At 59.3% G+C, this 27,275-nt stretch overlaps 2 protein-coding genes across 2 annotated transcripts; both read left to right on the top strand.

The window, feature by feature from the left end:
* Positions 1 to 3,207: 3,207 nt before the first annotated feature.
* LOC114489896 (probable bifunctional dTTP/UTP pyrophosphatase/methyltransferase protein) lies at positions 3,208 to 10,902 on the top strand. The gene is made up of 9 exons (XM_028503750.2): positions 3,208 to 3,377; positions 4,305 to 4,436; positions 5,272 to 5,373; positions 5,551 to 5,713; positions 6,581 to 6,765; positions 7,122 to 7,251; positions 7,783 to 7,926; positions 8,953 to 9,075; positions 10,012 to 10,902. Exons 1-9 carry the CDS (start codon positions 3,285 to 3,287, stop codon positions 10,224 to 10,226), a joined length of 1,287 nt encoding a protein of 428 aa, XP_028359551.1. The 5' UTR covers positions 3,208 to 3,284; the 3' UTR covers positions 10,227 to 10,902.
* A 2,825-nt stretch (positions 10,903 to 13,727) lies between these two features.
* LOC114489870 (probable bifunctional dTTP/UTP pyrophosphatase/methyltransferase protein) lies at positions 13,728 to 25,977 on the top strand. Its single transcript, XM_028503711.2, has 13 exons — positions 13,728 to 13,907; positions 14,834 to 14,965; positions 15,800 to 15,847; positions 17,045 to 17,109; positions 17,561 to 17,622; positions 17,866 to 17,974; positions 18,735 to 19,104; positions 21,164 to 21,326; positions 22,265 to 22,449; positions 22,805 to 22,937; positions 23,467 to 23,610; positions 24,632 to 24,754; positions 25,584 to 25,977. The coding sequence occupies exons 1-13, from the start codon at positions 13,815 to 13,817 to the stop codon at positions 25,796 to 25,798; spliced, it is 1,842 nt and encodes a 613-aa protein (XP_028359512.1). The 5' UTR covers positions 13,728 to 13,814; the 3' UTR covers positions 25,799 to 25,977.
* The last annotated feature ends 1,298 nt before the right edge of the window (positions 25,978 to 27,275 follow it).

The following is a 27,275-nucleotide window of genomic DNA, read 5'->3' as shown; positions in this document are numbered from 1 at the left end:
GCCGTGAGTACATTCCACCACCTCTCTCCTCTCCCCAGCCAGACTTCTAGTACCTGTGACAACCTAGCTGTCCTGTCCTATGTCCCCTGTGGGGGATCGTCCTGCCCTCCCTCCCCACTGGTTACTCAGCCTCTTTTGGGAGCTCATGGCTTAGGCAGGTGAAGGTTTCCTGGGTGAAGGTGATTGTTCACCACAACGTCCCCACACTCTGCAGCTGGGACTCTGTGTCCTGGTAAGGTGTCCGTTTCCCTAAAGAGTAAGGAAGCGCGTGCACACTGGTCAGCGGGAGGCAGTGGGCAGGGTGACCGGTGGTATCGTTCAGATGGATCTGTTCAATCTCCCTTGCAGCTCCAATCAGCAGTCTGTAGGACACACAGCTTGTAGTTGTGATTTTCCCAGTGAGAATGGATTTCATAGACAATCTAGAAGTTGATTGACAAGATGCACACACACACATGATTTCTACAGTGTCCATGATCACACAGATAATCACTCATGCACAGTCCTGGATGGACACCTTGGTCCTCCACTGTCCAGGGAGCCCTTAGCTGAGGACCCACCCACCCACGAGAGACCCCAGCTGCAGAGGGACAGGCAGGTAACACTTGTGGGAACTGGGGAAGGGTCCCTGGTCCACTGAGACCACTTCCTGTGCTTCCGTGGCTGTTGGAAATGCTCTTAGAATCAAGAGTTACTTGACTGAGTTACTAAGACTGACCTGACGTCCCCCTGAACCACCCCAGTGGGGGGCGGTCGTGCTCAGCAATCCCGAGATCCCAGGGATCCGGGACAGGCTAATAGTACATTGGCATGGCCTCAAACTGGACCCCCAAAGCACTCTGGGAAGCTGGGGGTCCTCGGACACAGTGTGCAGACAGACACAGGTTGCCAGGTGGGACCAACGGGCCACAGGAATACAGGGTGTGGGCGTGACGGGAAGAATGTGAGTTCAACAGTATGTGACTCACTAGTTCACTCGACAATCTGCCCATACATCTAAACTGTGCCCCGATAAAACACCTATTTTTGTGATGAGATGATTATCTCCTGGGTAGAAATAGGCAACTTTGGGGGCCCCTATGATAGCGACTTGGAGGGAAGGGGCCCCGCTGATTGGCTTCCCAGTTTTTGCAGAAGTGACAAGGGGCTGGATCCTCAGAGCGGTGGGTCCTTCCAAAACGGTTGTCGAGTTTGCCTTGGAGATGTCTCCTGCACTGTCCTGGTCCCGAGGAAAACGAGCAGAGGCCATCAGTGCCCATGGAGCAAGGAGACGGGTGCCCTGTGCACAGGTCAGTTGACAAAGAGGGGCCCCTGGGCGCCCTCCCTCTGGCAGCTTGAGGAACAGGGACTTACAGCTCAATCCGGACCTTTGCAGAGAGTCCTGGGCGACACCCAGAGATGATTCACACAGTCTGTAACGGGGCTGTACGTACCCTCGCATGACTGACACAGTGAGAGTTATTATGACGTACTGCCCTGGCTGGTGTGGCTCGGTGGATTGAACACAAGCCTACAAACCAAAGGGTCTCGGGTTCGATTCCTAGTCAGGGTACATTCCTGGGTTGTGGGCCAGGTCCCCAATAGGGGGCGCTGAGAGGCATCCACACATTGATGTTTCTCTCCCTCTCTTTTCCCTCCCTTCCCCTCTCTCTAAAAATAAAGAAACAAAAATCTAAAACAAAAAAGAAATATCATTAATGAGTAATATGAACTGATTGAGGAGTCGTGAATGCTAATTAAATATTAATGATTGAAGGTAGTGAGCGTTCATAACGTGGCAGGAAAAGAAAACCCCATCTAAAAGTTTCTGTGCCCTGTAGCTTCCTTGATAAGCAGTGCTCTCTGGAACACTTCCAAATGTCACAGTGCCTTTGTTTTGGTATGACCAGGAGCTGACTAGGAGCCCTCACCAAGGTAACAGTTACCTCAAGGCCACTGACCTTTGCTCCTGCTTCTGTATGCTTGCTTTAGCAGGTGACTCAGCCCCCCCTCCTTTTCTGCCCGTGTAACTAGGATATAAAAAAAAGCTCCAGTCCAGCCTTTTGGGGCTCAGAATTACGGATTCCCCTCTGAGCCCCCCGGGGGGAATAAAGTTTGTGCTTCGTCGTCTCTGTGAGAGTGAGTGATTTTCCGCAACAATGACATATTTGATACTAATTGATTAGGATTATGTCTGACATTTGAGGGAGACACGAACCTCAGCCAATCGGGACTTGACTGCCCCAGCACGTGGGCTGAGCCCAGTGCGGCCCAAGGGGAATCGGAGCCCGATTTTGAGCACCGGGCGGGTGGACGGCCACCCCTCCGAGGGGTCCCCCAGGAGGGGGTCCGTGTGGCGTCCTGGAGGTGGAGAACCTGCCTTAGAACAACACGGTCTGTCTGTGTTTGCATCCTGCACCTGTGTCCTCTGTGTATTACTAGTCTACCTATGCATCATGAATACCTACCGCGGTCCATCCTCCTCTCCGTGTCCCCATCACTTTTTATCCATGCATTTATCACCTATGTACACAGCGTGAATGCCTCTATAGCTCTCTCCCCTTCACTCACACACCCGTCTGTCTGTCTGTCTTTCCCCCAGGTGGCTCCCAACCGGCAGTGCCGGGGGCGACTCCCCACACCCGCTCCGCCATCACAGCCCGGAGGGCAGGTGCTGCCACCCAGTGGTCGGAAGCCAGGCTGCTCCGGCCCCGCTCACCACCCGCCCGGACCCTCCCCCGACGCTGACGTCACGGTGCGGACTTCCAGAAACCCGCCGTGGCCGGAGACGTTGTGCCCGTGCATCGGTCCGTCAGCCACCCTTTGGCGGCCTGGAGATAGGCTCCCTCCCGTCTGCGCGCGCCCCACGGCGCGCACGCGGATCCCCATCTCCGCGCCCCCGCTGCGCCTGCGCCGAGTGCGATCTCCGCGCCCCCATTGAAGGATGACAGAGGACCCCGCACGGCGAGAACCTCCGCCCGGAGGGGGCGGGGCGAGCGTCGGGGGCGGGGCTCCGCTTGCGGCCGGCCTTGGGCGGAGCTTCCGAGGGGCGGGGCCTTGATCGGCCCTTGGCCCGGGAGGACCCAGCGCTGGGATCGGGGGCGTGGCATCCGGGCAGTGTGGGCGGGGCCTTCCAAACGTCCGTTAGGGGCGGAGCCGGCTCGGAGGCGCGGCCGCTGCGGCCCGGAAGCGGAGCTCAGTCCGGCGGAGCGTCACTGCGGCCGGGGCTGCGGCGGCTGTGCGCTCTCTCCGGGCCCGAGGACCTGGTGGCTGCTCCCTGCGCGCAGCGGCCCTGCCTCGCGGCCATGGTCCTGTACCCGGTGATGCGGAAGTTGCTGGACAAGCGCGTGGTGTTGGCCGGCGCCTCCCCGCGGCGCCAGGAGATCCTAAGCCACGCGGTGAGTGTCTGGGACGGACCGGGGTGGGGTTTCAGGGAGCGAGCGGGAAGTTACTGATCGGGGAGCCGGGCGAGCCTGGGGCCTCGGGGCCCTGGCCTGCGGACAGCAGGGGGCGCCAGGCGACCCGGGCCCGGTGATTGCGGGCTCCGCGGGCAGGGGGCGCCTGCAGACCAGGTGTGAAGTCCAGAGTCTTCAGGCCGAGATTTGGAGACCCCGGGCGGTGGGGCTTGGGGCTGCGGGATGCGGGCAGCTCCTAGTGACCGGGGTCCAGGTCTGTGGGCCCGGGGGACCCGAGACCTATGCGATCTGCGGTCAGGGTCTTCAGGCCAGGCTTCGTGGTCTGGCGACCTGTGTGGCCGGGCTGAGGCGGCAGGGCAGGCCAGGTCAGGGTGCACAGCTGCCTCTGTCCTGGGGCTGCCCGAGGAGGGGGGGGGCGAGGGGAGGGCCAGAGCCACGTAGGTGCTCTGTAGGGCTGCCAAGGAGAGGGGCCGCTGACCCTCTGTGGTCAGGGTGCACAGTGCGGACCCTGGGTGTCAGCGTCCGACACCACCCTCCCCCAGGGACTGTCCTGCCTGGTCAGCATTTCTGTCCTTTGCATTTCTTGTGGGCAGTATGTTTTCAGGTGCTGGGACCCCAGGGTGGGGGTGGAACACTGGCCTTGGGAATGTCCTGGGAGCTCTTCCACCCCCAGGGGTTCGATCCGAGTCCCCAGCACCTTTGTCAATACTGTCCCCAGGCATTTGAGTGACGAGGTGCACACCTCCCTTCCCTCTATGTCCCGAGATCCGGTTCTGCTGGAAATGGCTACTGGGGAAAGTTCAGTGTCAGGCACAGGGGCTGATAGGCCACACTGGCTGTAACCCAACCCGTTCTGTTGGGGACTCCTGCGACCCTCACCCCCTCACGGCCCCTCTTCTCCCATTGCAGGGGCTCAGGTTCACGGTGGTTCCTTCCAGGTTTCAAGAGAATCTCAGGAAAGCCCCCTCCCCCACGCCTTTCCCATACGCCATGGACACAGCCAAGCAGAAGGCCCTGGAGGTGGCCAGGAGCATGCACCAGGCAAGGACTCTGCTTCTGCCACCTGGGGATCTGGGGCCACAGGGTGGGTGGTGGGAGGTGGGGGTCAGGTTTTAGGGAGACATGTTGCATAAATGCTGTCACAGTGTGCAGTCATGCAGCTTATTTATGGCTGAGGGTTGCAGTGTAACATACTCTTCCTCTCATGTAGGCATTTGTGTAGCACAGCTCGTCACAAAGAATTGACATAGCTGGTCTGTTGCATTGATACTATATCACAGACTATGGTAATTAGTGTGAAGGTATGATTTGCAATAAAGAATTAATGTAGCTTACCTGTTACATTGTTACCTAATAACACTTACTTATTATTGCAGCTAAAAGCATCATTTCTATAATATAGATTGTGAATTACTTTGTTGCTATGTCATAGAGCATTGTAATTCTTACATGGGTATCATTTATTGTAATGCATGTCCCACCCACATTACCGTACAATACCTTTCTATAAGGAACACAATGGTGCCTTCCACTGTGTAGCCTTAATGCAGCTTATCACTACATGTTATAACAATATCCTATGGCAGTTGGGATGCTACCTGCATGAAGGTAATCCTGTGAGTAGTGGTATAAATGAGTGAGAACTGAGAGACTGATATTTTGCAGGTGGAGGTGAATATGCAAGTGCGCCCCAAGGACCCGGTGGGGTACACATTGTGGGGGAGTGTATGGGGCCCACACCCCTGCCCCCGCTCAGCACGAGGGGCCACACAGGCCTTGCTCTCCCAAGTTAGCCCAGGCACCGGCAGTGAGGCCGTCTGCATGCACCGAACCACAGAAATGTGTCGTTTCTGAAGCTCAGCTCTGGTTTCTGCAGAAACACGGGAAGGCTGTGGAAGACAGAGATGGCAAACCCACGGTGCAGAGCCTCCCCCCGACTGCCATTGTGGAACTGATAGACGGCTTCAAGGGGTCCAAGGTGACCTGCTGAGGCTCCTGGGGTGGCCGGGAGGGAGGGTACAACCTGGGGGCTGACCCACGGGAGCTCGTCTTGTTTGTGTCCTGGAGACGAGGTGTCTGAGGTCCACGTCCCCCTGGGCCACGCTCCCTCCTCAGGCCCCAGGGAGGGTCTCACTGAGCTGCTGTTCCCGCCCAGGCCCTGTTCACGGCTTGCAAGATGAAGGTGTTCGATTTGCTGGGGGACGAGGGCCCCCTGAGCGGGGCGGACGTTGCCAGGAAAATCGGTGCCTCAGAGGGCGGAACTGGACAGCTGCTGGACGTCTGTGCAGGCCTGGGCCTGCTGGACAAGACAGAGGGAGGTGAGGGGCCTCGGGGGTGTTTCCTGGAGAACCTCAGCAGGCGGAAGCAGGTCCCTGAGTGGACATGGCCTCTGAGCCAGCAGGGATGACCTCACGGGCTGTCCCTCTGCCTCAGAAGTGTGGCTGTTCCCCAGAGGGTGGGACAGAGGACGGACGGAAGAAAGGGAAAGTCATGTGTGTGTGTTTCTGTGAGTGTGTCTGTGAGTGTGTGAGGATAGTGACTCCTCATGTCTCTGGCCTCGGAGGGGCTGTGTCACTCAGGGACCTCCAGAGACACGGAAGAAGCAGGACATTTCCGTGTGCTCGACACAGACAGGGGTTGACCTACAGAGACAGATGAGGCGGCCGGTGGAGGAATGAGGGACACATAGATGGATGGATACTCGGATACAGTGGGCAGAAGGGTGGGTGGGGAGGAAGCAGAGAGATGGATCGGTGGGGAGGGGAAGGAAGGACAGAAGGAAGAAGAGGGATGTGTTGTTGAAGGTGGAGGTGATAGTGGGTGGGTGGGGCGATGGGCAGATGGAGAGTCAGGAGCCCTGGGTGGACATACGGATATGGAGCAGACCAGAGATGAGATGGACGGATGGATGGGTGGGTGGATGGACGGATGGGTGGGTGGATGGATGGGTGGCTGTGACCATGGATAGGCAGCTAGTGAGACTGATGGGTGCATGGAAGAATGGCCACATAGGCCAGTGAATGGATGGGTGGATCCTTGAAGGTGGACTGGGGAGCTGCCTGCCAGCATGTGGTGAGCAGCACTCTCAGGGATGGTGTTCGTGCTCCTTCCCCGTGGACCTCAGCTGTGGTCTCGTGGTGGGACCAGCTCCAGCCTCACTGGGAAGACCTCACCTGTCCCTTCAGGTTATAGCAACACACCCCTGGCCACCCTATACCTGCTGTCAGATGGCGAGTACTCCCTGCACAGCTACGTCATGGTACATGAGGAACTCGTATGGCCCTTCTACTCCTACCTGGACTTTGCTGTCCGGGAGGGCATCGTCCAGGCCCAGAGGGCTCTGGGCACAGCGGGGGAGGACCACTATCAGGTGACCAGCCAGAGATGTTCCTTCCATCGTGGGTCGGGGAAGGGATCTGAGGGGACGGGATCCCTGTGTGGCCTGTGGCTGCCCGAACCTCAGAAGCCACCGAGCGTTTGCCCTCTGGATGACACCTGTCCTGATGGAGTCCCCTGAGGGAGGGTGGGCGGGGGAGGGGGTGGAGAAGGGAGAGGGACAGACACGCAGGGAGGCAGAGAGAGGGACACAGAGTCACAAGGCAGACAGATAGACACAGACAGACACACAGAGAGGCCCAGTCCCAGGGACAGGTCAGCTGGGGTGCCGCCCGGGTGCAGGAGGCCCAGCCTGTGCCTGTCGGCTCACACCCTGCTCTGCCTCAGCAGTTCTTCTTCCCAAATCGAGAAAAGAAGCTGCAGTTCATGCGGGCCATGCACGGCCACACCAAGGTGGCTGCTCGCCACGTGGCCACAGCCTTTGACCTGTCTGGATTCACCTCTGCCTGCGACCTGGGAGGTGTGTAACCCCACGGGGACTCTGTGTCACCAGTTGCATGCGTGCCTTTTCCTGTGTTGTATTTCATGTTAGTTACATTCTCAAAGGACTGAAAAATGGGGTTATCTCTTCAAAAACACCCCAAGGACACCTGAGCTGCCAGCTTGCATCTCCCTATTCTCCCTGCACACCCATGCTCCTAGTGGCCCAGACTGGCTGCTGAAGAACCAGCCATCACATCTGCTTTCACAAACAAGAAAGTATTCGTGATGGTACCAGACCTCCACAACTTTGCCCTTGGGATTCTCTGTGACGCTGTGTCCCCATCCCACTTACCTGCTCAACTGCAGGGTCCTGACATTGGGAGGCCCCAATTCCCATAGAAGACACCAGCCATCTGCATCATGCTTGGCTTTATTTCGCAGCAGTGGCTTCAATGCATGTTCCGGAACATTGCTTGATTTGGCCTCAGTTGCACTTTGGAAACTCACCCAGGCCTCCCTAAGTGCCTGGAAGGGCATGCAGGGGTACAGTGTGTGATTTCACCTGCAGGGTCCACAGGCGCCCTTGCCTACGAGCTGGCCCGGCAGTACCCGGGTCTGAAGGTGACCATATTTGACCTACCAGAGGTCATCGAGGATGCCGTGTTCTTTAAGCCCCATGGACCCGAGGCAGGGCAGGTCAGCTTCGTGCCAGGTAAGAGCTCCTGTGCCTTTGCATCTGGTCAGGACTCTCTGACCTGTGACACGGAGCCCGTCGCTGTGTGTGTGAGGGTGTGGTGTTTGTGCCTCTGCAGGTGGTTGTGTGTGTGCTGGTGGGTATGTGTGTGCCGTGCTCACCTCTGTCTGCACAGGGGCCCCTCGTCCACCTGGGGAAGGTTGCAGGACCCCCGTCCAGTAGCAACTCCTCAGCACTCGGGTCCTTTATATAAGATGAGCCAGTGTCTGCTTGTCCACAACCCACTCCCTCCTTGCACTTTCAGTGCTGCCTGGATTCCCTGTAACCCCTGATACAGTGCCAGGGCTGGGTGAGGCTGTTACACTGTCTCCTTTCAGGAATAACAAGAAAAACAAGTCTAGGTTTCGGGAGACACCCACATGCCCCCATTGCATAATAACAATGTAACATTTCCTCATTGGGCGGCAACATGTAATTGTTTCAAAACATTTCCCTGTGTATTATTGCTTTCTATGGATAAATATAAATTACACAACCTGGGCACCTTAAAAGCACAGGAATTCCTCCTGCCTCCATCCTGGAGATCGGCCACCTGATTCCAGGTGTCCTGCAGCCCCGGTCCCTCCACGGGCTGCAGGGAGGGTGCTCTGCACCTCTTCCAGCTCCTCGAGCGCCGGGCGTCCCTGGGCTGGTACTCACGTCCCTCCCGTCTCTGCCTCCACCTTCACGTGGCTTTTCCTCCTTTCTGCGTCTCCTCTTCTGTCCCTTCCAAGGACACTACCACTGGATGTGAGGCCACCGTGACCCAGGACGGCCTCCTCTCAGATCCTCCACGCATCCCACCTGCAAACACCCTGTTTCCATAAGGTGCCACTCCCGGGTTCCAGAGTTAGGACTTGGATCGGGTTGAGGGGGGGCCCTATCACCCCACTGCAAGCAGACTCTTTTTCCGTTCAGTTCGGAGGTGGTGCCTCCCCATTTCTGTCTCCGGGAGAACTGGTTCTTGAGTCCCTGTGGGATGATTGCCCTCTATGTGTCCACCAGGGGACTTTTTCCAAGACACCCTCCCGGAGGCTGACCTGTACATCGTGTCCAAAATTCTGCACAACTGGCCCGACGACAAGGTGCACCAGCTGCTGAGCCGCATCTCCCGCAGCTGCAAGCCAGGTGAGACGGCCTCTTCGACCTCCTTTTCAGACACACATGAAGACCCGTCCATTTTTTAGAAAAGTAACTTTTATGCACCATAAGGGGCTGCCACACTCCCTGTGGTGCTCAGTTTATAGACTTCAGAGCTCGCTCTTGACTCCAGGATGTGGACTCAAGTGCCTGCACGTTGGGACAGCTGCCCCTGAGCCTGGCTCCCCTGAGTGTCACTGTCCCCCCCTGCAGGGCCCTGAGGGAGCCTGGGGTCTCCTGCCCCAGGGGACCCCTCCCAGGGCTGCCCTGCCCAGTGAGTTCCTCCCTCCTCAGCTAATCCTGTCTCCCTGTCACACCCACACTCCGCCTTCCTGCCCTCCCCCATGCCCCTGGCCAGGCTGCTGCTGCTGCTACTCCAAGCAGCTGGGGCCCAGGGTCCCCTGACCTCCTCCCCGGTGGGCTCACGGGGGCACCTCCTATAAGAAAAGTTTCCACCTGTGTCCTATGGAGGGCATACCTTCAGGGGTTCTGGCGGGGACCCCCAGAGGACCAGGCACTCTCATTTCCTACCGTCCCCGTTTCCTGTCCCTGCTCCCTTTCCTTCTCCCTGCTCACTCCCTCTGTCTGTCCCTTCGTGTCTCCCCGGGTCTCCCTGGGTCTCCGTGTCTTGTCTCTGTCTCCCCCTCTCTCTGTGTTTCCACGTGTGTCTGCCTGTGTCTTTCCCTCTGCGTCTCTCTTTGTGTTGCCGTCCATCCACATCTCCTCTGTCCCTGTGTTCCTGCCTCTTTCTTTCTCTCTCTGTGTGTCTTTGTCTGTCTTTCTCTCTGTCTTCCCTCCAACTCCCTGTCTGATTCCCCAGCCCGGTGGGATCTGTCTGCAGCCTGCACCCCTGAGGGCTGGAGTCCCTCAGCCCCCTCTTCTGGGACCCAGGCAGGATCCCAGTGGCTGCTCTCGTGCACACAGGTGGCGGCCTCCTGGTGGCGGAACAGCTGCTGGACGAGGACAAGTGCAGGCCCCTGCCCGCCTTGATGATGTCGCTGAACATGACGGTGCTGTTCCAGGCCAGGGAGCGCAGCCTGAGCGAGTACCGCAGCCTGCTGCAGGCACACGGCTTCACCGACGTGCGGGCCGTGCGCACTGGGAGCACCTCGGATGCCGTCCTGGCCACCAGAGCCTGACGGCCACCTGTATGCCAGTCCCAGGGTCACTCCCCAGGGAGGACACTGGCCCACAGTCCCCCACTGTGGTCCATAGATAGAAAGTTTCCTGCAAGGGGCTGGAGTCACTCCCCAGTCTAAGGAATGGGGCCAGCAGCGCCACCTGGAGCTTTTTGGTGGGGCAGCACGGGACAAGGGCAGTGCCAGCTGGGGTCCTTCCCTTCAGGATGCCGGGCCACACATCCTCTGTGGGGGCCTGGCCAGCTGACCTTGTGGCTCGGATGTCCCCTTCACAGGGGCCTTGTCTACACCACCTCTCTCCACCAGCCGTGAGTACATTCCACCACCTCTCTCCTCTCCCCAGCCAGACTTCCAGTACCTGTGACAACCTAGCTGTCCTGTCCTATGTCCCCTGTGGGGGATCGTCCTGCCCTCCCTCCCCACTGGTTACTCAGCCTCTTTTGGGAGCTCATGGCTTAGGCAGGTGAAGGTTTCCTGGGTGAAGGTGATTGTTCACCACAACGTCCCCACACTCTGCAGCTGGGACTCTGTGTCCTGGTAAGGTGTCCGTTTCCCTAAAGAGTAAGGAAGCGCGTGCACACTGGTCAGCGGGAGGCAGTGGGCAGGGTGACCGGTGGTATCATTCAGATGGATCTGTTCAATCTCCCTTGCAGCTCCAATCAGCAGTCTGTAGGACACACAGCTTGTAGTCGTGATTTTCCCAGTGAGAATGGATTTCATAGACAATCTAGAAGTTGATTGACAAGATGCACACACACACATGATTTCTACAGTGTCCATGATCACACAGATAATCACTCATGCACAGTCCTGGATGGACACCTTGGTCCTCCACTGTCCAGGGAGCCCTTAGCTGAGGACCCACCCACCCACGGGAGACCCCAGGCTGCAGAGGGACAGGCAGGTAACACTTGTGGAAACTGGGGAAGGGTCCCTGGTCCACTGAGACCACTTCCTGTGCTTCCGTGGCTGTTGGAAATGCTCTTAGAATCAAGAGTTACTTGACTGAGTTACTAAGACTGACCTGACGTCCCCCTGAACCACCCCAGTGGGGGGCGGTCGTGCTCAGCAATCCCGAGATCCCAGGGATCCGGGTCAGGCTAATAGTACATTGGCATGGCCTCAAACTGGACCCCCAAAGCACTCTGGGAAGCTGGGGGTCCTCGGACACAGTGTGCAGACAGACACAGGTTGCCAGGTGGGACCAACGGGCCACAGGAATACAGGGTGTGGGCGTGACGGGAAGAATGTGAGTTCAACAGTATGTGACTCACTAGTTCACTCGACAATCTGCCCATACATCTAAACTGTGCCCCGTTAAAACACCTATTTTTGTGATGAGATGATTATCTCCTGGGTAGAAATAGGCAACTTTGGGGGCCCCTATGATAGCGACTTGGAGGGAAGGGGCCCCGCTGATTGGCTTCCCAGTTTTTGCAGAAGTGACAAGGGGCTGGATCCTCAGAGCGGTCGGTCCTTCCAAAACGGTTGTCGAGTTTGCCTTGGAGATGTCTCCTGCACTGTCTTGGTCCCGAGGAAAACGAGCAGAGGCCATCGGTGCCCATGGAGCAAGGAGACGGGTGTCCTGTGCACAGGTCAGTTGACAAAGAGGGGCCCCTGGGCGCCCTCCCTCTGGCAGCTTGAGGAACAGGGACTTACAGCTCAATCCGGACCTTTGCAGAGAGTCCTGGGCGACACCCAGAGATGATTCACACAGTCTGTAACGGGGCTGTACGTACCCTCGCATGACTGACACAGTGAGAGTTATTATGACGTACTGCCCTGGCTGGTGTGGCTCGGTGGATTGAACACAAGCCTACAAACCAAAGGGTCTCGGGTTCGATTCCTAGTCAGGGTACATTCCTGGGTTGTGGGCCAGGTCCCCAATAGGGGGCGCTGAGAGGCATCCACACATTGATGTTTCTCTCCCTCTCTTCCCTCCCTTCCCCTCTCTCTAAAAATAAAGAAACAAAAATCTAAAACAAAAAAGAAATATCATTAATGAGTAATATGAACTGATTGAGGAGTCGTGAATGCTAATTAAATATTAATGATTGAAGGTAGTGAGCGTTCATAACGTGGCAGGAAAAGAAAACCCCATCTAAAGGTTTCTGTGCCCTGTAGCTTCCTTGATAAGCAGTGCTCTCTGGAACACTTCCAAATGTCACAGTGCCTTTGTTTTGGTATGACCAGGAGCTGACTAGGAGCCCTCACCAAGGTAACAGTTACCTCAAGGCCACTGACCTTTGCTCCTGCTTCTGTATGCTTGCTTTAGCAGGTGACTCAGCCCCCCCTCCTTTTCTGCCCGTGTAACTAGGATATAAAAAAAAGCTCCAGTCCAGCCTTTTGGGGCTCAGAATTAGGGATTCCCCTCTGAGCCCCCCGGGGGGAATAAAGTTTGTGCTTCGTCATCTCTGTGAGAGTGAGTGATTTTCCGCAACAATGACATATTTGATACTAATTTATTAGGATTATGTCTGACATTTGAGGGAGACACGAACCTCAGCCAATCGGGACTTGACTGCCCCAGCACGTGGGCTGAGCCCAGTGCGGCCCAAGGGGAATCGGAGCCCGATTTTGAGCACCGGGCGGGTGGACGGCCACCCCTCCGAGGGGTCCCCCAGGAGGGGGTCCGTGTGGCGTCCTGGAGGTGGAGAACCTGCCTTAGAACAACACGGTCTGTCTGTGTTTGCATCCTGCACCTGTGTCCTCTGTGTATTACTAGTCTACCTATGCATCATGAATACCTACCGCGGTCCATCCTCCTCTCCGTGTCCCCATCACTTTTTATCCATGCATTTATCACCTATGTACACAGCGTGAATGCCTCTATAGCCCTCTCCGCTTCACTCACACACCCGTCTGTCTGTCTGTCTTTCCCCCACGTGGCTCCCAGCCGGCAGTGCCGGGGGCGACTCCCCACACCCGCTCCGCCATCACAGCTCGGAGGGCAGGTGCTGCCACCCAGTGGTCGGAAGCCAGGCTGCTCCGGCCCCGCTCACCACCCGCCCGGACCCTCCCCCGACGCTGACGTCACGGTGCGGACTTCCAGAAACCCGCCGTGGCCGGAGACGTTGTGCCCGTGCATCGGTCCGTCAGGCACCCTTTGGCGGCCTGGAGATAGGCTCCCTCCCGTCTGCGCGCGCCCCACGGCGCGCACGCGGATCCCCATCTCCGCGCCCCCGCTGCGCCTGCGCCGAGTGCGATCACCGCGCCCCCATTGAAGGATGACGAAGGACCCCGCACGGCGAGAACCTCCGCCCGGAGGGGGCGGGGCGAGCGTCGGGGGCGGGGCTCCGCTTGTGGCCTGTCTTGGGCGGAGCTTCCGAGGGGCGGGGCCTTGATCGGCCCTTGGCCGGGGAGGACCCAGGGCTGGGATCGGGGGCGTGGCATCCGGGCAGTGTGGGCGGGGCCTTCCAAACGTCCGTTAGGGGCGGAGCCGGCTCGGAGGCGCGGCCGCTCCGGCCGGGAAGCGGAGCTCAGTCCGGCGGAGCGTCACTGCGGGCGGGGCTGCGGCGGCTGTGCGCTCTCTCCGGGCCCGAGGACCTGGTGGCTGCTCCCTGCGCGCAGCGGCCCTGCCTCGCGGCCATGGTCCTGTACCCGGTGATGCGGAAGTTGCTGGACAAGCGCGTGGTGTTGGCCAGCGCCTCCCCGCGGCGCCAGGAGATCCTAAGCCACGCGGTGAGTGTCTGGGACGGACCGGGGTGGGGTTTCAGGGAGCGAGCGGGAAGTTACTGATCGGGGAGCCGGGCGAGCCTGGGGCCTCGGGGCCCTGGCCTGCGGACAGCAGGGGGCGCCAGGCGACCCGGGCCCGGTGATTGCGGGCTCCGCGGGCAGGGGGCGCCTGCAGACCAGGTGTGAAGTCCAGAGTCTTCAGGCCGAGATTTGGAGACCCCGGGCGGTGGGGCTTGGGGCTGCGGGATGCGGGCAGCTCCTAGTGACCGGGGTCCAGGTCTGTGGGCCCGGGGGACCCGGCACCTATGCGATCTGTGGTCAGGGTCTTCAGGCCCGGCTTCGTGGTCTGGCGACCTGTGTGGCCGGGCTGAGGCGGCAGGGCAGGCCAGGTCAGGGTGCACAGCTGCCTCTGTCCTGGGGCTGCCCGGGGAGGGGGGGCCGAGGGGAGGGCCAGAGCCACGTAGGTGCTCTGTAGGGCTGCCAAGGAGAGGGGCCGCTGACCCTCTGTGGTCAGGGTGCACAGTGCGGACCCTGGGTGTCAGCGTCCGAGACCACCCTCCCCCAGGGACTGTCCTGCCTGGTCAGCATTTCTGTCCTTTGCATATTTGCCTGCAGTATATTTCCAGTCGCTGGGCCCTGGGAGTGGGGGTGGAACACTGGCCTTGGGAATGTCCTGGGAGCTGTTCCACCCCCAGGGGTTCGATCCGTGTACCCAGCACCTTTGTCAATACTGTCCCCAGGCGTTTGAGTGACAGGGGTGCACACCACGCTTCCCTCTAGGCCCCGAGATCCGGCTCGCCCAGAAGTGGCTATTGGGGAAAGGTCAGTGTCGGCCACAGGAGCTGAGAGGCCACACTGGCTGTAACCCAACCCGGTCTGTTGGGGATTCCTGCGACCCTCACCCCCTCACGGCCCCTCTTCTCCCATTGCAGGGGCTCAGGTTCACGGTGGTTCCTTCCAAGTTTAAAGAGAATCTCAGTAAAGCCTCCTTCCCCACCCCTTATGCATATGCCATGGAAACAGCCAAGCAGAAGGCCCTGGAGGTGGCCAGGAGGATGCACCAGGCAAGGACTCTGCTTCTGCCACCTGGGGATCTGGGGCCACAGGGTGGGTGGTGGGAGGTGGGGGTCAGGTTTTAGGGAGACATGTTGCATAAAAGCTGTCACAGTGTGCAGTCATGCAGCTTATTTATGGCTGAGGGTTGCAGTGTAACATACTCTTCCTCTCATGTAGCATTTGTGTAGCACAGCTCGTCACAAAGAATTGACATAGCAGGTCTGTTGCATTGTTACTATATCACAGACTATGGTAATTAGTGTGAAGGTGTCATTTGCAGTAAAGAATCAATGTAGCTTACCTGTTACATTGTTACCTAATAATGGTTACTTGCTATGGTAGCTAATAGTATCATTTCTGTAATATAGATTGCGAATTACTTTGTTGCTATGTTATAGAGCATTGTAATTCTTACATGGGTATCATTTATTGTAATGCATGTCCCACCCACGTTACCGTACAATACCTTCCTATAATGAACACAATGGTGCCTTCCACTGTGTAGCATTAATGCAGCTTATCACTACATGTTATAACAATATCCTATGGCAGTTGGGATGCTACCTGCATGAAGGTAATCCTGTGAGTAGTGGTATAAATGAGTGAGAACTGAGAGACTGATATTCGGCAGGTGGAGGTGAATATGCAAGTGCGCCCCAAGGACCCAGTGGGGTACACATTGTGGGGGAGTGTATGGGGCCTACACCCCTGCCCCCGCTCAGCACGAGGGGCCACACAGGCCTTGCTCTCCCAAGTTAGCCCAGGCACCGGCAGTGAGGCCGTCTGCATGCACCGAACCACAGAAATGTGTCGTTTCTGAAGCCGAGTTCGGATTCTTGCAGAAAGACCTGCGGGCCCCCGACATCGTCATCGGAGCGGACACTATCGTGGTGAGTCCCACCCTGGGCCTGCAGCGGGTGTGCATGTCCCAGGTGCCTCTCACCTCGAATTTGAAGAAGGAGTGTCATACTCGGACCGGGCGGTGCCAGGGTCCACCCTGGGCGGGGTCTCAGGGTCCCCGAAGGATGCACGGCTCAGGCGAAGCGAATGAAGCCAGACACCCGGTGGGGTGCCGGAGCACAGCCAGGCTTTTGGGGCCCGACTGACTCCCCGAGAACAATCAATCTTAATTTTTATAGGGGAGGTGATACAACATGCAATGCATAGTGTGATTATTAAAACAGAAACGGTTGCCACAGAAATAGTTTCTAAAAACACAGAAGGTTTTACAGATCCATCGTGTTAAACAAAGAAATAACCAAAACGTACAGGAGGTCCCACAGATCAACCATATTAAACAAAGGTTATTTGACCAAGAGGGTCATCAATCAGATAGCCAACGAAGCTATCCGGGCACAAACTTTCAGGTGCCAATTAGGCACCAGGTGTCTGTTAAGATTCTGAGATTGGTCTAAATTAAAAGGGTGCAAGGGGTGATGTATAGGTTATATAGAAATTAGCTATTGTCCGTTGAGGTTAGATTTGTCTCAGTTAGGTAACTGGTTTTTTGCCTAGCTCTTTTGATTTATACATCTTGCGGGGGGGGGGGGGGGGCCTGTTTTGTATTTGTTTCCATGTATTGAGATTATTATTTCCACCTAAAACTCCTTGCTTCTTTGCACTCCTGTCCAGGGTATGGGAGGGGTAGTGGCTGTAATAAATCTTAAGCTTTTGAGTGGTGACTCCTTAAGAAACGTTCCTAGCAACAGCTTCCTTCAGCGTTCTGGCAGCTGGTCTGCCCATAGTTGAATTCTGTCCTCAACTTCCCAGGTGGGGGAAGCAGGCAGCATTAGGGTTGCTAGGGGTCTCTATTCTGTGGTCAGCAAGCCATTTTGCACAGAATCAGGGGCATCGTGCAGATGTTTTGTTGGAACACACAGGCTTCTAAAAACCCCACCGCCTGTCGCTGGCAGGGACAGGCACGCAGGAGGAGACAGACAGGAGACCCGGCCACAGTCGCCTCTGCTGTGCAGACGCGTCTCACCCGACCCGACTGTGTCAAGGGTCAGCTGTTGGTCAGTTCCCGACAGGGCGGCCCTCGCAGGCCTGGCTCGGGGGGTGGACATGGCCCTCTGTCTCCCCTGCAGGCGCTGGAGGGGCTGATCCTGGAGAAGCCCGTGGACAAGACAGACGCCTACAGCATGCTGTCCAGGTGGGGGCCGGCGGCCGGCCTCCCGGGCACCAGCGCACGTCAGCGAGGGTGTACCCGGCCCGTGGGGAGGGGCCTCAGTCCTCGTGGGTGACTGCCTGACCTCGCCGGTCAGCCTCCTGGGTCAGAGCAGAGGACAGACCCAGCCTCCTGGCACTTAAGCTGCATTACTTCCACGCACACACCACTGGAGCAGAAATCGCCATGACCGAGACCTTCACTCCGATCCCTAGGCATGCCGCTGGGCAGGGGACCTCCCTCGGACCTCCTCCCTGTTTCGGCTTTCCCACGGCCCAGCGGGTCTGAGCTGGAAACCTGCGGGCCGGGACAGTGGGGGAGCAGGGCAGCAAGCGCACGGGAAGTGAGGGCCAGTCCCCGGGTGCAGGGTCACCCCGCTACTGGGGGCCTGGGTCACGCTCGTCTCCCTCGCCCACGGGCGCGGCTTCTGTTGCAGGCTGAGTGGGAAAGAGCACAGCGTGTTCACGGGCGTGGCCATCGTCCAGTGCTCCAGCCAAGGTATCGGGGCAGCTCCGCCTTCGTCCCAAGGTCACAGAGGGTCCCAGGGGCTCTGGGGGACCGGGTCCCAGGGGCAGCTCAAGTGCCCTCCCACAGCATCCCTACCTTCTGCCCTGGGAATCGGGGTGTTGTGGGATTCTGGGGCTGCCACGAGCACCCCTGGAGTGCCGTGTGGGTGGCCGCAGCGGGGCCCCGTCAGGGACGTGGAGGTGACGTGTCCCCGGGCCGACTCTGTCCGTGCAGGCGGCGGGCTGGACCTGGACGTCTCGGAGTTCTACGAGGAGACGCGGGTGCGGTTCTCGCAGCTGTCGGAGGAGCTGCTGTGGGAGTACATCCACAGCGGGGAGCCCTTGTGAGTGTCGCCCCGGCCCGCCCGCCCTAGGGCGCCGAGGCGGGGGGGGGGGGGGGGGGGGCGGGTGACAGGGCCGCCGTCGGCACGTCCACCCTGTGGCTCAGGTGCTGCACAGACACACCAGACAGACCTGCTTCCTTCCGCTGGGGACACGGGCCAGAGGGCCATCGTCCCGGGGACACCGCGGCCTGCGGCTCAGGCCGGGAGCGGTCCTCGGGCCCCAAACACAGGGGTCCAGCCCTGTCATGGACGCAAGTCTGCGGACAGCAGTGGGAGGGCCAGGGCACCCCAGTCCCGGGTTCTCTGTCAGGGTGGAGCAAGGGGACCCAGCACCCCTGTGCCCCCAGAAAGGGGCTGACCCGGGCACCTGGGAGACCTGGGCTGGGGACCCCCTAAGGCAGGACCCGAGTGTCCTGCGAGGGTCAGGAGCCCAGCAGCAGCAGAGCACAGCCACACCGGGGTCTTTCCTGCACCCCCAGACGTGGCTATACCCCAGGGTGGGTGGGGCGGCGGCGTCACCGTGGGGACACCAGCTCCACCGAGTCCGTGCGGGCGGACAGGGCGTGGGGTGCCGGAGGACCCTGGGCTGGGCCCCGACTTCCAGCAGGAGCCGCCTTCCCAGTGGCAGGGGTGTTGTGGCAGGCGGGCTGCGTTCTATCTGCCTGTTGGCCGGGAGCTCGGGCCCGCCCCCTTGGATGCGCATTCTGACCTCTCCCCTTCCCTCCGCCCCCTCCCCTCTGGCCCCGCCCACCCCACTCAGGGACAAAGCCGGAGGCTACGGGATCCAGGCCCTGGGTGGCATGCTGGTGGAGGCCATCCACGGGGACTTCCACAACGTCGTGGGCTTCCCCCTGAACCGCTTCTGCAAGAAGCTGGCGGAGCTGTACCACCCGCCGCGCCCCGAGGACCGGCCCCGGGAGAAGCAAGATTCCATCCCCGCGGTGGACACCTTCGACCGTCTCGGCGACTCGAAGGGCGCGGGGCCCGGCCAGGGAGGGGCTCGGGGGGACCGCCGCCGTCCCCAGGCCCCGGGCAGGGAGCACGCGAAGGACGCAGACAGTAAACCCTCGGTGGAGAGCGTGCCGCCCACCGCGGTCCTGGAACTCATAGACGGCTACAAAGTGTCCAAGGTGACCCGCGCGGGGGCCCCGGGCGGCCGGGACTGAGGGGCACGGTTGGGGCGAAAACCAGCGGCGGGAATCCGTCCTGTCTCCGTCCTGTCTCCGTCCTGGAGACCAGACCTCTGGAGCCCAAGTGGTGTCCTGCGGCCGCGCGGCCTCCTCGGGCTCCGGCAGGCTCCTTCCCGCCTCTCCCAGCTCCAGGGGCTGCTGGCCGCACCTCTCTCCTCTGCGCCTCACGGGGCCTCTCCTCCTCGGGCCTGTGTCTCCTCTAAGGGCACTGCCACGCGCCCACCCTGACCCAGGACGCCCTGCGCCTCTCCGGCCCTGCACTAAAGGCGTCCGATGCCCAGGCAGCAGTGCAAGGGCGTGGGCAGACCTCCTCGGAGCCCCGGGGCAGCCCTCACAGCGTGCCTGCTGGTGGTCCGCCGCCCCTCCGCCTCCGTGGCTGCAGACGCACGTGGGGCCTGCCTTCCTTCCGGGACCAGCGCAGTGGGGTGGGGCTCCCACATTTCCTGCAAGGCTCCTGGGCGGCCAGGGTGCTGCGTGGGCGGGCTCAGGCTGCGGGACTCCGGCCCGCCCCCTCCCTCGCCCCGCCCCCTTTCCGCTCCTGCGACCTCGTGGCGCTAGTGGGCTGTGCGGTCAGAGGAAGGAAAGGGGGTGCTGGGTTGGACCGCACACCCTCGCGTTTTCCTAGAAAGAGCAATTCCGTCCGTGCCCTGAGGCTCGTGTCCCTGTCACGACTTCCAGCTGCGCCGTGGTTCCAGCAGGGGGCGCTCTCCCTCTTCTGTTCCTCAGCCAGGGGTCCTCCATGCACTGTCCCTTCTGCCCATCTGTCTGCCCTACCTCTCCATCCATCCACCCACGGCCAGCTACCTGGCCTTCCCTGCCACCCTTCCTCCTTCTGTCATACCGTCCCTCCATCCACCCCTCCGTCCATCCATCCATCCATCCATCCACCCCTCTATCCACCCATCCACTCATCCATTCACATCCACCCATCCATCCATTCATCCATGCATCCATCTGTCCATCCATCCCTCCATCCATCCACCCCCTCGATCCATCCATCTATCCCTCCATCCATTCACATCCATCCATCATTTATCCGTCCATCCATCCACCCATCCATTCATCTATCCACTTATCCATCCATTCATGCATCCATCTATCTGTCCAACCAGCCATCTATCCATCTATCCATTCATCTGTCCGTCCATCGCTCCACCCATCCATTCTTCTATCCATCCATCCATCCATGCATCCATCCCTCCATCCATCCACCCCTCCATCCATCCATGCATCCATCCCTCCATCCATCCACCCATTCCTCCATCCATCCATCCATCCATCCATCAATGCATCTGTCATGTCTTTACCTGTGTGTCCATCTATGCCAGTGTCCGTCCCTCTGTTCGTCTGTCATGTGTTTCTCTTCCTATTCGTGTAGGGGCCCACTCACCCATTACTCCCCTCACATCAGCAAGGCCGCCCCCTGGCCAGGCCTCCGGACCAAGCAGGAACGCCGCAGGGAGTCTTGCAGTGGAGCTGACCTGCCTGGTCCACCCCGTTCGTTCGTTCGCCCGTTGCCCGTACAGCTCAGTGTGTTGCGTTTATGCAAATGCGACAGCGGTCACAGAGGGTGTTTCGTGACACAGAGAGAGAGCTGGAGTGACAGTTCTCAAGGTCCCAGGAGGGCATGCACCCTGAGCAGCACAGGGGAGCCGTCCACCCGGGACCAGACCTCTGTGTCCAAGCAGAGTTCCCCTGGGGGCTCCCGCACTCAGGCCTTCGTTCAGTGCGGCGTGGTGGTCACGGCCCAGCCCACAGCAGCTGCACGTGGGGCTTCTCCCCCGGGAGCCTCTGCTGGATGCGCACCGACGTGCCGACACCTTGTGCAGGGCGGGGACCAGCCAGCGCCTCGCCCTCCCTCCCTCCTGTGGGGGAGACGGTCCCACCGATGACTGGCGTGGTCCGGCCCGTTTGGACCTCCCGCTTGGCACTTTCGTGGGGCCGACGAGCCCTTGACGAGCCACCGGCCAGGTCTCACTGAGCTGCTGTTCGCGCCCAGGCCCTGTTCACGGCTTGCAAGATGAAGCTGTTCGATTTGCTGAGAGACGAAGGCCCCCTGAGCACGGCGGACGTTGCCAGGAAAATCGGTGCCTCAGAGGGCGGAACTGGACAGCTGCTGGACGTCTGTGCAGGCCTGGGCCTGCTGGACAAGACAGAGGGAGGTGAGGGGCCTCGGAGGGGTTTCCTGGAGAACCTCAGAAGGCGGAAGCAGGTCCCTGAGTGGACGTGGCCTCTGAGCCCAGCAGGGATGACCTCACGGGCTGTCCCTCTGCCCCAGAAGTGTGGCTGTTCCCCAGAGCGTGGGACAGAGGACGGACAGAAGAAAGGGAAAGTCATGTGTGTGTGTGTGTGTGTTTCTGTGTGTGAGTGTGTGAGGATAGTGAGTCCTCATGTCTCTGGCCTCGGAGGGGCTGTGTCACTCAGGGACGTCCAGAGACACGGAAGAAGCAGGACATTTCCGTGTGCTCGACACAGACAGGTGTTGACCTACAGAGACAGACGAGGCGGTGGGAGGAGAGATGAGAGACACATAGATGGATGGATACTCGGATACAGTGGGCAGAAAGGTGGGTGGGGAGGAAGCAGAGAGATGGATCGGTGGGGAGGTGGAAGGAAGGACAGAAGGAAGAAGACAGTGTGTTGTTGAAGGTGGAGGTGATAGTGGGTGGGTGGGGCGATGGGCAGATGGAGAGTCAGGACCCCTGGGTGGACATACAGATATGGAGCAGACCAGAGATGAGATGGACGGATGGATGGGTGGGTGGATGGATGGGTAGAGCCATGGTTAGCTGGGCAGATGCAAGCATGGACAGAGGATGGGTGGGTCCATGGATGGAAGGATGGATGGGTGGGTGGATGGATGGGTGGCTGCGACCATGGATAGGCAGCTAGTGAGACTGATGGGTCCATGGAAGAATGGATACAAGGCCAGTGAATGGATGGGTGGATCCTTCAAGGTGGACTGGGGAGCTGCCTGCCAGCATGTGGTGAGCAGCACTCTCAGGGATGGTGTTCGTGCTCCTTCCCCATGGACCTCAGCTGTGGTCTCGTGGTGGGACCAGCTCCAGCCTCACTGGGAGGACCTCACCTGTCACTTCAGGTTACAGCAACACACCCCTGGCCACCCTGTACCTGCTATCAGATGGTGAGTACTCCCTGCACAGCCTCATCATGATCCACGAGGAATTCAGCTGGCCCTTCTTCTCCTACCTGGACTTTGCTGTCCGGGAGGGCACCGTCCAGACCCAGAGGGCTCTGGGCACAGCGGGGGAGGACCACTATCAGGTGACCGGCCAGAGATGTTCCTTCCGTGCTTGGGTAGGGGAAGGGATCTGAGGGGACGGGATCCGTGTTTGTCCTGGGGCTGCACGAAACTCAGGAAGCACCGAGCATTTGCCTTCTGGATGCCACGTGTCCTGATGGAGTCCCCTGAGGGAGGGTGGGTGGGGGAGGGGGTGGAGAAGGGAGAGGGACAGACACAGAGGGAGGCAGAGAGAGGGACACAGAGTCACAAGGCAGACAGATAGACACAGAGAGAGGCACAGAGAGGCCCAGTCCCAGGGACACGTCAGCTGGGGGTGCCGCCCGGGTGCAGGAGGCCCAGCCTGTGCCTGTCGGCTCACACCCTGTCCTGCCTCAGGAGTGCTTCTACAAGAATCGAGAAAAGAAGCTGCAGTTCATGCGGGCCATGCACGGCCACACCAAGGTAGCTGCTCGCCACGTGGCCACAGCCTTTGACCTGTCTGGATTCACCTCTGCCTGCGACCTGGGAGGTGTGTAACCCCACGGGGTCTCTGTGTCACCAGCTGCAGGCGTGCCTTTCCTGTGTCATATTGCATTGACTGACATGCTCATAAGTCTGCAAAACGGGGTTATCTCTCAAAAACACCCTAAGGACTCCTGAGCTGCCAGCTTGCATTTCCCTATTCTCCCTGCACACCCATCCTCCTAGTGGCCCAGAGTGGCTGCTGAAGCACCAGCCATCACATCAGCTTTCACATACCAGAAAGGATTAGGGATGGTACCAGACCTCCACAACTTTGCCCTGACGATTCTCTTGTGAATCTGTGTCCACACCCCACTCACCTGCTCACCTGCAGGGTCTTGACCTTGGGAGGCCCCAATGCCCCCAGGAGACACCAGCCATCTGCATCATGCTTGGCTTTATTTCGCAGCAGTGGCTTCAATGCATGTTCCGGAACACTGCTGGCTTTGGCCTCAGTTGCACTTTGGAAACTCACCCAGGCCTCCCTAAGTGCCTGGAAGGGCATGCAGGGGTACACTGTGTGATTTCACCTGCAGGGTCCACAGGCGCCCTTGCCTACGAGCTGGCCCGGCAGTACCCGGGTCTGAAGGTGACCATATTTGACCTACCAGAGGTCATCGAGGATGCCGTGTTCTTTAAGCCCCATGGACCCGAGGCAGGGCAGGTCAGCTTCGTGCCAGGTAAGAGCTCCTGTGCCTTTGCATCTGGTCAGGACTCTCTGACCTGTGACACGGAGCCTGTCCCTGTGTGTGTGTGAGTGTGGTGTCTGTGCCTCTGCAGGTGTGTGTGTGTGCAGGTGGGAGTCTGTGTGCCGTGCTCACCTCTGTCTGCACAGGGGCCCCTCGTCCACCTGGGGAAGGTTGCAGGACCCCCATCCAGTAGCAACTCCTCAGCACTCGGGTCCTTTATATAAGATGAGCCAGTGTCGGCTTGTCGCCAACCCACTCCCTCCTTGGACTTTCACCACTGCCTGGATTCCCTGTAACCCCTGATACAGTGCCAGGGCTGGGTGAGGCTGTTACACTGTCTCCTTTCAGGAGTAACAAGAAAAACAGGTCTAGGCTTCGGGAGACACCACATGCCCCCATTGCATAGGAACAATGTAACGTTTCCTCATTGGGCAGCAACATGTAATTGTTTCAAAACGTTTCCCTGTGTATTATTGTTTTCTTTGGCTAAATGCCAAGTACACAACCTGGGCACCTTAAAAGCAAGGAATTCCTCCTGCCTCCATCCTGGAGATAGGCCACCTGATTCCAGGTGTCCTGCAGCCCCAGTCCCTCCACGGGCTGCAGGGAGGGTGCTCTGCACCTCTTCCAGCTCCTGGAGCGCGGGGCGTCCCTGGGCTGGTGCTCACGTCCCTCCCGTCTCTGCCTCCACCCCCACGTGGCTTTTCCTCCTTTCTGGGTCTCCTCTTCTGTCCCTTCCAAGGACACTGCCACTGGATGTGAGGCCACCCTGACCCAGGACGGCCTCCTCTCAGCACCTCCACACATCCCACCTGCAAACACCCTGTTTCCATAAGGTGCCACTCCCGGGTTCCAGAGTTAGGACTTGGATCGGGTTGAGGGGGGCCCTATCACCCCACTGCAAGCAGACTCCTTTCCCGTTCAGTTCGGAGGTGGTGCCTCCCCATTTCTGTCTCAGGGAGAACTGGTTCTTGAGTCCCTGTGGGATGATTGCCCTCTATGTGTCCACCAGGGGACTTTTTCCGAGACACCCTCCCGGAGGCTGACCTGTACATCCTGTCCAAAATTCTGCACAACTGGCCCGACGACAAGGTGCACCAGCTGCTGAGCCGCATCTCCCGCAGCTGCAAGCCAGGTGAGACGGCCTCTTCGACCTCCTTTTCAGACACACATGAAGACCTGTCCATTGTTTAGAAAAGTAACTTTTTACCACACGTGAGGTGTTGCCATGCCCCCTCTGGTGCCTAGTTCACCTGTCTTCAGCGCTCCCTCTTGACTCCAGGATGTGGACTCAAGTGCCTGCACGTTGGGACAGCTGCCCCTGAGCCTGGTCTCCCTGAGTGTCACTGTCCCCCCCTGCAGGGCCCTGAGGGAGCCTGCCCTTTCCTGCCCCTCATGACCCCTCCCAGGGCTGCCCTGCCCAGTGAGTTCCTCCCTCCTCAGCTAATCCTGTCTCCCTGTCACACCCACACTCCGCCTTCCTGCCCTCCCCCCTGCCCCTGGCCAGGATGCTGCTGCTGCTGCTCCAAGCAGCTGGGGCCCAGGGTCCCCTCACCGGCTCCCCGGTGGGCTCACGGGGGCCCCTCCTATAATAAAAGTTTCCTTCTGTGCCCAATGGAGGGCATACCCTCAGGGACCCTGGTCAGGACCCACAGACCACCAGGCACCCTCATTTCCTACCGCCCCCGTTTCCTGTCCCTGCTCCCTTTCCTTCTCCCTGCTCACTCCCTCTGTCTGTCCCTTCGTGTCTCCCCGGGTCTCCCTGGGTCTCTGTGTCTTGTCTCTGCCTCCCTCTCTCTCTGTGTGTCCTTGTATGTCTTTCTCTCTGTCTCCCCTCCACCTCCCTGACTGATTCCCCAGCCCGGTGGGATCTGTCTGCAGCCTGCACCCCTGAGGGCTGGAGTCCCTCAGCCCCCTCTTCTGGGACCCAGGCAGGACCCCAGTGGCTGCTCTCGTGCACACAGGTGGCGGCCTCCTGCTGGTGGAAATGCTGCTGGACGAGGACAAGTGCAGGCCCCTGCCTGCCTTGCTGAAGTCGCTCACCATGATGGTGCTCTTCCAGGCCAGAGAGCGCAGCCTGAGCGAGTACCACATCCTGCTGCAGGCGCACGGCTTCACCGACGTGCGGGCCGTGCGCACTGGGAGCATCGCGGATGCCGTCCTGGCCACCAGAGCCTGACGGCCACCCGCACGCCAGTCCCAGGGTCACTCCCCTGGAGGACACTGGCCCACAGTCCCCCACTTTGGCCCATAGATAGAAAGTTTCCTGCAAGGGGCTGGAGTCACTCCCCAGGCTAAGGAATGGGGCCAGCAGTGCCACCTGGAGCTTGTTGGTGGGGCTGCACGGGACAAGGGCAGTACCAACTGGCTGGGCCACTCGTCCTCTGTGGGGGCCCTGGTCGGGGGCCTCCAGCCAGTGCACCTCCATAACATGGGCTGTGTCCACACTGCCCTCTCTCCACCGGCCCTGTGCGCTACCCACCACCTCCCCTCTCCCCAGCCAGGCTTCCAGGTCCCAGTGACATCCCAGCCGGCCTGTCCTGTGACCCTGCAGGAGATGCTCCTCCCCTTTCCCCCTCTGGTTGATCAGCCCGTTTACAAGATCACAGCGTAGGCAGGGGAAGGTGGACCTGGTGAAGGTGATTGTTCACCACAACGTCCCCAAACTCTGCAGCTGGGACTCTGTGTCCTGGTAAGGTGTCCGTGTCCCTAAAGAGTAAGGAAGCGCGGTGCACACTGGTCAGCGGGAGGCAGTGGGCAGGGTGACCGGTGGTATCGTTCAGATGGATCTGTTCCATCTCCCTTGCAGCTCCAATCAGCAGTCTGTAGGACACAGAGCTTGTAGTCGTGATTTTCCCAGTGAGAATGGATTTCATAGACAATCTAGAAGTTGATTGACAAGATGCACACACACACACATGATCTATACAGTGTCGATGATCACACAGTAATCACTCATGCACAGTCCTGGATGGACACCGTGGTCCTCCACTCTCCAGGGAGCCCTTAGCTGAGGACCCACCCACCCACGGGAGACCCCAGGCTGCAGAGGGACAGGCAGGTAACACTTGAGGGAACTGGGGAAGGGTCCCTGGTCCCCGGAGACCACTTCCTGTGTCTCTGTGGCTGTTGGAAATGCTCTTAGAAACAATGAACACGATGCGAAGGGAAGACTCACAGCCTGAGTGTGTGGTTATTGTGGACCTGGTGCGAACACTGTGGGTTTCAGGGCCTGTGGGGAAGGGTGGGGGCAGGGCATGCACCCCTGTCTCTCTCCTCAAAGGGACTTCCTCCTAGGAATGGGCAGGCCGCCCCAGGGGGCAGTGGGTGGCAGAGCTGAGCCCCACCCTTGGGTGCAGTTCCCGCATTCCTTTGCTCATTGAGGGGTGTGTGAGTGCCCCAGGACCCGGGACAGTCTGGAAGGGTCATCCTGGGGTGCCACCGTCCAGCCGCAGCTGGGTCCAGGGTTTCCTGAAAGGTGGGGAAGGCGTCGGCGATGGGAGACAGACGACAACACGCCTCAGAGGACGGTGATGCTCTGTTCTGTTTATTGCAAGTACAAGCAGGTTTTTGTACTTTCATTTTTAGCAGTGATTGACATTTGCGATTAGGTAAAGCAGAAAAAAATGAATACAAAGGTAACCAGGAAAAATACA

This window comes from Phyllostomus discolor, chromosome Y (genome assembly GCF_004126475.2).
Source record: "Phyllostomus discolor isolate MPI-MPIP mPhyDis1 chromosome Y, mPhyDis1.pri.v3, whole genome shotgun sequence".
Lineage (NCBI taxonomy): Eukaryota > Metazoa > Chordata > Mammalia > Chiroptera > Phyllostomidae > Phyllostomus > Phyllostomus discolor.
The sequence above is the reverse complement of the archived record's forward strand: the minus strand, read 5'-3'. Positions and strand labels throughout refer to the sequence as shown.

Coding starts and splice junctions, on each gene's coding strand:
- LOC114489870 (XM_028503711.2), top strand. CDS start 13,815: ATGGTCCTGTACCCGGTGATGCGGAAGTTGCTGGACAAGCGCGTGGTG. Junction 13,908..14,833: donor AGGAGATCCTAAGCCACGCG/GTGAGTGTCTGG, acceptor CTCCCATTGCAG/GGGCTCAGGTTCACGGTGGT. Junction 21,327..22,264: donor GCTGGACAAGACAGAGGGAG/GTGAGGGGCCTC, acceptor CTGTCACTTCAG/GTTACAGCAACACACCCCTG.
- LOC114489896 (XM_028503750.2), top strand. CDS start 3,285: ATGGTCCTGTACCCGGTGATGCGGAAGTTGCTGGACAAGCGCGTGGTG. Junction 3,378..4,304: donor AGGAGATCCTAAGCCACGCG/GTGAGTGTCTGG, acceptor CTCCCATTGCAG/GGGCTCAGGTTCACGGTGGT. Junction 7,927..8,952: donor GCAGGTCAGCTTCGTGCCAG/GTAAGAGCTCCT, acceptor TGTGTCCACCAG/GGGACTTTTTCCAAGACACC.